Source organism: Anolis carolinensis, chromosome 1, assembly GCF_035594765.1.
Source record: "Anolis carolinensis isolate JA03-04 chromosome 1, rAnoCar3.1.pri, whole genome shotgun sequence".
NCBI lineage: Eukaryota > Metazoa > Chordata > Lepidosauria > Squamata > Dactyloidae > Anolis > Anolis carolinensis.
The window spans coordinates 20,396,547-20,405,995 of NC_085841.1; the positions used below are offsets into that span (position 1 = coordinate 20,396,547).

Genomic DNA, 9,449 nt, shown 5'->3' on the forward strand with positions numbered 1-9,449 from the left:
GACCTTGTCATCTCCCCTCACTTTGCCTGGCAAAGTGAGTGTTTCGGTTATTGGATTACAACTTTGGACCTTAATATTTCATATTGGACATTGTTTCTTGGGACTAATTTTGACCTTTCCTGAAAGGTCTAACTCTGGACTATTTTCTACACTTGTTTTTATTAACTTTATATACTCCTTCAATAAAGATATTAGATAGATTCTGGCCTCTGTGTAAGGTTATTGGTGCCCTGCAGCCTGGGTCCTGACATCTATACAGCTTTGGCCCTATACCTTCCTTACACAGAAGAGTGCCTGGGAACCATATGGGAGTTCCTCAGAGTGGAAAGGGTCTAAACTTAATAAATAAATGCCTGGTGGCCGTGCCTCTTTGTCTGGGAGTGATCATGCAGAAAATAAAGAGATAGGCAACCTCTGAAGTTTGCTTTATGTCTTGCCTTTTCCTGTGCGAACATTAATCTTTGTGCAGGAAAAGACATGAATTTTGTAACTTACGATGGGTGGCCCAAGTGTGTTTTTCACCACAGGTACACAGATGAGGCAGACCGAAACGGGGAGTGGGAAGGAAGAGACCGAGAAAATGTGCCTTTTGTTATGTCCCAGGGTAGCTTTGAGCCATTCTGAGCTGATCAGGTTGTAAACAAGAGAGAGCAAATGTTTGAAGAAGTGCTCGGGGTACATAAAAAATTAATGTCCTTTGAAAATTCTTGTAAATACTGTACAGCAATAAGATATTTTGTCAAACTGGAAAGTGATGTATTGGCTGCTGACTAGAGAGGAATTTGTGTTCAGTTTTAAGTTTACACCATTGTTCTCCGCAAACTGATAAATCTGGTGTTTGGATCCACTCTGGATAAACATCATGCTGTTTGCAAAGGGAGAGGCAATACTTTTTTCAAAAAAAAGGAAAAGAAATACAGGTGTCTTTCTGTTAAATGGCATAAAGCTGTTGTCACTGTTTCCATCCCTTGCTTCTGTTTGAAAGATGATGAGCTGTTATCTGCATGATAAAAGGCGCAAAAGGCATCCCCAGAAGTGCTCTTTCAAGATAACACATTTCAGAAACTCCTCCTACACAACCAAGAAAGGTTTCCTGAGGTGTAGGTGTTGTCTCTCTCACAAGGTTTCATCTCCCACACAAACACCAGGTCTTCTCCTTTTTTGACTGTAGCTTATCACCACACACATTCAAATTCAGTTTACTATTGCACAGACATTGACTGATTGAGATTTCAAGAGAAATCTATCGTCATGATCCACTCCAGTCCAGTCTTAACACTCCTCGACCCAGAATTTCCACATTTCTTGGACTATAAGTCTTATCATCTCCAGATACATTGGAGAAGTGTGTTCTGCGACGTGGAATGCATCTACACTATAGAACTAATGCATTTTGACACTCCTTAACTGCCATGACTCAGTGCTAAGGAATCTTGAGATTTTTAGGTTGGTGAAGCACCAGCACTCTATGGCAGAGAGGGCTAAAGACCTTGTAGAAACACACCTCCCATGAATCCATAGCATTGAACCACAGCTATTAAAGTGTTGTCAAATTGCATCAGTTCTACGGTGTAGAGCAGTGATTCTCAACCTGTGGGTCCTCAGATGTTTTGGCCTTCAACTTCCAGAAATCCTAACAGCTGGTAAACTGGCTGGGATTTTTGGGAGTTGTAGGCCAAAACACCTGGGGATCCACAGGTTGAGAACCACTGGTGTAGATGTACCATTGGTCATAAAACTGTAATTGTTTGGCCTGTGGGCACTTTGGAGCAGAGACACAGTCTGCTCTCCAGGTTCAATGGAATAAGAGGTTCAGGCTCCCTGCAAAGATGGAACAAATATGAATTAGAAGGTGACAACAGAGTCACATTGGAAGACCTAGAGATCCTTAAGATCATTTAAATCAAATCCCTGAATAATAAAATCTGCAAAATTCAATCTTCCACAGTTCCCATGATTCCATAGCATGGAGCCATGGCAGTTAAAGTGGTGTCCAACTGCATTAATTCTACAATGTAGATGCACTCTGAGCCTTAATCTATCTACCTACCTTCCTTCCTTTAGCATAGAATTCCGTTATCTGTTTACTTGTATTAAACAATCAGATTTTCCAGTGATGAAAACCGCTTTGTCACCATGCATCCGTGAACAACAGATAGCAATAAACACTTTGTTACTCTGATAACGTAGCCATGAGTCCATCCAGCAATTATCACAGACGTAGAGGTTGACAGACAGAAGCATGAAACATACATGCAAATGAACTCAGCCAGTCAGGCAATCAAAGCAACAGGAAAACCTCATCCACCCACTCCAGGCATGCTTGCCATCCTTCCTCAAAACGTTTGCAGTTGTGATGGACTGGCTGCAGTTTCTAGACTCCAACGTCTCAGTTGCCCAGTATTCAGGAAATTCTGTCTAAGAAGCAATATGGAAGCCCTCTATTATCAGATAATTGGAAGTGATGGTAATGGAGCAGCTATTCCCTATGATGTATCAAATCATTTTTGAAATTTTATCGCAAATTTGAGCTGTATTCTGCACAAATTTGTTGTTAATTGCCATCAAATTAACTTTGATTTATGGTCACCCTATGAACGAGAGACCTCCAAGTCACTATCAAAGTGGTTCACAACCTGTGGGGTCCCAGGTGTTTTGGCCTACAACTCCCAGAAATCCCAGCCAGTTTACCAGCTGTTAGAATTTCTAGGAGCTGAAGGCCAAAACATCTGGGGACCCACAGGTTGAGAACCACTGCACTATAGCATCAACAGCCCTACTCGGGTCTTGCAGGCTCAGGGCCATGGCCCTCCTGATTGAGTCTATCCATCTGGAATGTGGTCTTCCTCTTCTCCTATTGCCTTCTGTCTTACCAAGTATTGTTATCTTTTCTACTAAGTCCTGCTTTCTCACCATATGGCTAAAGTACAACTTCAGATGAGTTATCTTGGCTTCTAGGGAGAGTTCGGACTTGATTTGCTCTAGGATGCACTAATTTTTCTTTTTAACAGTCCATGGTATCAGTAGATCATTTCTCCAGCACATTTCAGATGAGTTTATTTTCTTCCTATCAGCTTTCTTCACTGTCCAACTTACATAACCTTTCGAGGGGTTCAATTCCTTATATTTTTCTTTCCCCTTTTCTCTGGATTTTCATGGCTCAGCAGGGTATTGTACCCTGGTACACTGGAGCCATAATCCAGTGCTCAATCCATTATACCACATAGGCTCACTGGTACAACACTGATGCCTTATTAACATTATCATGTTCACATAATTTAATGGAAAAGCATTTTGGTTCATAGACCAGCACACCTGCAATCACCAGATTGGGTACCACTGTTCTAGGTCACACAAAACCACAGTGCTTTTGATTGCAGGAAGGACTGGTTCAGAGTTTTATGTCAACACTTGAGGTCAAATTATATCTATATTTCATAGATTTATATTCTTTTCTGGGGGCATTTGTTCTCCATCCTACTCAAAGAAGTTCACAGTAGTATCGAATTGCCATCAAGTCAATCTCTGGTGACTCCTTGAATGAAAGACCTTCAAGGCACCCTATTATCAATATCCTTGTTCCGATCTTGCAGACTTGTAATTCCCATAATGCCATCTTCCTATTTTCCAATGCCCTTCTACCATTCCAAGTATTATTGTGTCAGCTCACCACAGCCGCTCCTGAATGAACACACGAGACTCTCTGTGGTATCACCAGGAACTTTTACTGTAGGAAACATGAACATCAGAAAAGCCAAGAATGGGAGGCTCCGGCCAACCCTCCTTTATATACCCTCCCCCTCATTTGAACAGTCTCTTCCCGCTCAGTAAAACCCCGCGCAAATTCCCCGCCAAGTCCAGCAGCCGTTTCTCCTCCGAGTCCTGGGACGCAGGTGTCTTATCAATGTCAGTGACCCTGAAACTCAGAGCCACATCCAGGCTCTAGTAGCAGGGTTCTGACATGGCGTCCTCCTCCCCTTCGTCCTGGAAGGAAAAGATTAAACACAACTATTGTTCTCCGCTGTCCAGAGTTCCTTTATACTTTTTTAACAGGCTGCAATGGAATACCGGGTGTACCTTTCCTAGGTCCTTTGGTAGCCTCAGCTCATAGGTCACTTCGTTTATTCTTTTTGCTACCCTGAATGGCCCTATATAGCGTGGAGCCAATTTCTTGGATGGGAACCCCAATTTCAGGTTTTTTGTGCTCAGCCAAACCAGATCTCCTTCGCCCAATTTGTCCCCCTCTCGGCGCCTACGATCCGCAAAGAGCTTGTACTTCTTTTGTGTTTCCCGCAATGCCTCTACCACGGTTTGCCACCCTTGCTTGATTTTGGCCGGCCATTCCTCGTTGGTCTGGCCCTCCCCTTCCTTCCACTCGGGTAGCCTGGGGAAAGGTGCCACCTCCTGTCCGTATACTATTTCGAATGGGGCACGACCTGTGGCCGAATGTACGGCCCCGTTAAAAGCCATCTCAGCAAACGGAAGAAGGTCCGCCCAATCATCCTGTCTATAATTGGTGTACATCCTTAAGAATTGGCACAGTGTCTGTTGGGTACGTTCGACCCCCCCGTTGGTCGCGGGATGAAAGGCCGAGCTCAGGTTCCTTTCTGCTCCTAACAGCTGTAAGAATTTTCCCCAAAATTTTGCAGTAAATTGGACTCCCCGGTCACTAATTATCTTGTCGGGACACCCATGTAGGCGATATACATGCTTCACATACAAATCAGCAAGTTTTTCAGCTGAAGGGAGTTTTGGCAGGGCCACAAAGTGTGCCTGTTTTGAGAATAGGTCCAATATTGTCCAAATGTATCTGTGGCCTCTGCTGGGGGGTAGTTCGCCTACAAAATCCATGGCTACGCATTCCCATGGCCTCATGGGCTCCACCACCTTCTGCAATAGCCCCTGGGGCTTCCCCGGTGGTGTTTTTCCCTCTGCACATAATTCACACTGCGTGACGTACCCCCTGGCGTCTTTCCTCATTCCGGGCCACCAGCATTGTTTGGCCAACAGTTTAATAGTCCTGGTGGGGCCTAGATGACCCGCACCCTTGTTATCATGGTACTTCCTTAACATTTCTCGTCTTAAACATTCAGGAATATACAATTTCTTATTTACAAACACCAAATCCCCACACAATTCTCCCTTTTCTTTGTTAGTTTGTAACCATTTGTCCATTCCATACGCTCGCTTCAACTCTTCCTCCCATATTTCTCCTCCCCCCGTGGAAATGGCAGTACGTTTGTTTTCTTTGGCCGCTTGTGCTCGAGTTAGTACTGCCAGGCCCCATTGCTTATCAAGAAAAATACTCCCTTCAGATTCCTGAATTCCTCCCCCGTGCTGAGGCATCCGAGAGAGAGCGTCAGCGAGTATGTTATGTTTCCCCTGGAAGAATCTGAGTCTGAAATCAAAACGGCTGAAATATTGGGCCCATCTAATTTGTTTCGCTGATAGTTTACGAGGGGATCTTAGATACTGTAAATTTCTATGGTCAGTCCACACCTCAAACGGTGTTCCACTTCCTTCCAGAAAGTGTCTCCAGCACTCTAGTGCTTTTAGAATCGCTAAGGCTTCTCTCTCCCAAATCGGCCAGTTTTTTTCTGTATCGCTAAACTTTTTTGACAGATAGCCACATGGCTTCAGGTTCCCCCCCCCGTCTTTCTGTAGCAGAACTGCCCCATATGCCCGGTCTGACGCATCGCAATGTAATACAAAGGCTTTAGACATATCAGGGTGCTGTAGGACAGGCTCCTCAGTAAAACGCTTTTTAAGGGCTTCGAAAGCTTCCTGGCATTCTATTGTCCAGGTCAGTTTGGCCCCTGGGGCCTTCACTTTGGCCGTTTCTCCCCTGCCTTTAGTCTTTAACAAATCCGTTAATGGCAAAGTGAGGCGCGCAAAGTCTTTGATAAATGTTCTATAGAAGTTTGCGAACCCTAGGAAGGATTGCAGCTGCTTCCGTGTTTTGGGGGCTTCCCACCCCCTCACGTCTTCTACCTTCGCAGGGTCCATCGCCACTCCCTGGGAGGAAATCCTATACCCCAGAAAGTCTATCTGGTCTTTATTGAACTCGCACTTGGCAAGCTTCGCATACAGTTTTGCTTCTCTCAACTTTTGCAGGACTTCCCTGACTAGTTCTATGTGTTGCTCCTTAGTCCGAGATACTAACAATATGTCATCTAAAAAAACAAAGACTCCCTTGTACAACAATGGATGCAACACTTCGTTGATTAATTGCATGAACGCGGCGCCTCCGCCGCACAAACCGAAAGGGAGCACACGATAATTGAATAATCCGAATGCACAGGAGAAGGCCGTCTTCCACCTGTCCTCTGGTTTAATCTGCAATTTATGGTACGCTTCAATTAAGTCCAATTTAGTGAATATCTGTCCCTCCGATAACTGGGCGATCAAGTCCTTCACTAAAGGTAGGGGGTATTTATTTACAGAACTGATTGCATTCAGGCCCCTGTAGTCAATGCAGAGCCTCAGCGTTTGGTCCTTTTTGCGCCTGAACAACACAGGCGCCCCTAGAGGGGAATTTGAAGGCTCTATGAAACCCCTCGCTAGGTTTTTATCAATGTATTTTCTCAGTTCCTCCTTTTCCCTAGCCGACATTGGGTATATTTTTGCCTTAGGAAGCTCTGCTCCTGGGACTAGCTCTATCTTCACTTCAACTCTCCGCTTCGGTGGGAAACTGTCTGCTTCCTTCTCATCAAATACGTCCACAAAATCCCGATACTCTGGGGGTAATTTATCTGCCAGTTCTGCTATCCTGATAGAGTCTTCCTCCCCCCTTTTCCCCGGCTCCCTCTCCACTTCCTGGCTCCCTCCTTCCAACTTCATCCTGAAGATCATGCTCTTATCCTCCCAGTTGATTTGCGGGTTGGCCTGCCCCAGCCATGGCATGCCTAGTATAACATTATAGCTGGCTATTTGTGATATCACAAATGACACCTTTCCTTCCCAACTCCCTATCTTACACTTTACATCTTCGGCACTGTACTTAGCTAATGATCCCGATGCTGTGGATCCGTCCAACTGCGAAAAAGCTATTGGGGATTCTAGGTTCGTTCTTTCGCATCCCAATCCCTCGGCTAATTCAGGGGAGATGATGTTCCTGGAACATCCACAATCCACAAATGCTTTGCAGGTTGCTTGTTTGCTGCCACTTTCCAGCTGAATGGGGACCACTATCATGGCTTTGTCCTGACTTACCAACCCCCCCGAGTGGTGCCTCATCGGTGGTTCTTCCTCGGCGCGTTTCCCTGCCACGGCTCTTGGTTTGGGCGGGCCTCCGCCTTCCCCTTTTCTCTGCCAGCACTCGGCAGCCCTGTGGCCCAAACGGCCGCACACGAAGCAGCCCCTCCTGCTGGTGCTCACGTTCCCTGTCGGCTCCGTTCTCCTCCCGGCTGGGGTTGATCCCTCCTTCCGGCTCCCCTCTTTCATCTGCGGCCGCTGCTGTAGCCCTCCTCGGTGCCTCCTCGCCTGGGCCAGCGATGTCTCGATGCGCCCCGCCAGCTGAATCCATCCGCGCAGTGTGTCAGGCTCATCACGATGCACCGCCCAGGAGAGGATCTCCCGCCTGAGCCCCTCTTTGAAGAGTTCTATCTTTGTCACTGCAGACCATTCCGGCACCTTTTCAGCGAGGCATTGGAACTCCTCCGCATACTCAGATACCGACCTCTGCCCCTGGGAGACGGTCTTCAACTCCTCCCTCGCCCGGATCTGCTCCAGTGGATCTCGGAAACGGGTCTCCAGGGCCCCCATAAAGCGTCGGAGTGACCCCAGACATGGGTCGCGCCGCGCGTGTAGTTGAACGTACCAGCTGGCCGCTCCCCTCTTCAACACTGCACCAATGGCCCGTACCCGGCTGGATTCCGTTCTAAAAGTGTGAGCATTGTCCTCCATATAGCCCCTCACCGTGGTCAGGAAAAAATCCAGTTCAGAGGACTCTCCCCCAAACTCGATCCTTAGTTCCTCTCGTCTCGGTAGGGGTCCCTGTGGTGGCAATCCCCAATTCTCCGCCCGTCGCAAGCCCCCTTGCGGGCCAGTGGGCCCCGCTGCTGCTTCCCTTTGTCCTGTGCCACGCCCGGCATTCGCCAGGGGCACCAGGGTCTCAGTTGGGAGCGTGGCCGGGATTCTCGGAGGCTTTTCCCCTTCGTCGTCACTCTCCTCCACCCGCGTCAGACTCGTTTGGATCTTGGGCCGGGCACCGGGCTCCTTTCGCATTTCCCTTCCCTTCGGTGCTGGGAGGTCTGCAAAGCCCTGGCTGCTTCCCATGCTCACGTCCCACATTGAGCTAGCCCGAAGTTCCCTTCCTCGCTCCGGCTCCGCCAAAACCGCCAGGCGCTCCATCGCCCTCGACATCACTGCCAGGGTGGTCTCCATCGCCGACATCCTCTCCTCCAGAAACACCATCTTCTGCGGGCCTGGGGAAGGTGAACCTTCCTCTCCTCCGGTGCTATCTCCCCGCACCACTCCGCGCCTCTGGGTTACCCCATTTGGCTGGGCATAAGCGGTGGATGACGCCAGGGCCGCCAGCTGGTGGAACTCAGCGTCCGGCTCGGGAGTGGCCCTTTCCGACCTTCCTCCTCCGGCGCCCAAGAGCTCTTCATCCTCCACTTGCATGTTACACCTCACCGCTACAGCGGGATGGTGTCCGTATTCTTGGCTTAGTGTCAGCTCACCACAGCCGCTCCTGAATGAACACACGAGACTCTCTGTGGTATCACCAGGAACTTTTACTGTAGGAAACATGAACATCAGAAAAGCCAAGAATGGGAGGCTCCGGCCAACCCTCCTTTATATACCCTCCCGCTCATTTGAACAGTCTCTTCCCGCTCAGTAAAACCCCGCGCAAATTCCCCGCCAAGTCCAGCAGCCGTTTCTCCTCCGAGTCCTGGGACGCAGGTGTCTTATCAATGTCAGTGACCCTGAAACTCAGAGCCACATCCAGGCTCTAGTAGCAGGGTTCTGACATTATTGTCTTTTCTATTTAGTCATGACTTCTCATGATATGTTCAAACTAACTTTGACTTCTAGAGCAAGTACAGACTAGATTTGCTGTGAGACCCATTCATTTGCCTTTTTAGCAGTCTGTAGGATCCATAGTAATCATCACCTGCATCACATTTCAGATGTGTTGATTCTCTTCTGATTAGATGTTTTTGCTGTTCGGCTTTATAAAAGACTTAAATCTATTGTAATGTCAACCATTGCCATTTTCGGTCCCACTTTAGGGGGTATGTGGGATATTAATTAAGTAATATGACATTTTTACCCCCCAAAAAACCCTACTGCTACCTTCTCCTGCTGAAACCCTGCTCTGGAGAGTTTCATGGAGCTCAAGAGCTACAGGTGGGAGACCATTGTCCTCTTCCACTTGCACTGTAAAGCTGCTCCTATAGACAAAATGATTGGGGCAGCTGATGGATTCCCCCACTACAGGGGTA

The 9,449-nt window shown here is 47.6% G+C and overlaps 1 protein-coding gene across 1 annotated transcript; it reads right to left on the minus strand.

The window, feature by feature from the left end:
- Positions 1–3,706: 3,706 nt before the first annotated feature.
- On the minus strand, positions 3,707–8,982 carry LOC134296275 (uncharacterized). The gene is made up of 2 exons (XM_062970712.1): positions 7,213–8,982; positions 3,707–3,984 (listed from the first exon to the last, which is right to left on the minus strand). Exons 1-2 carry the CDS (start codon positions 8,758–8,760, stop codon positions 3,943–3,945), a joined length of 1,590 nt encoding a protein of 529 aa, XP_062826782.1. The 5' UTR covers positions 8,761–8,982; the 3' UTR covers positions 3,707–3,942.
- Between the last annotated feature and the right edge of the window lie 467 nt (positions 8,983–9,449).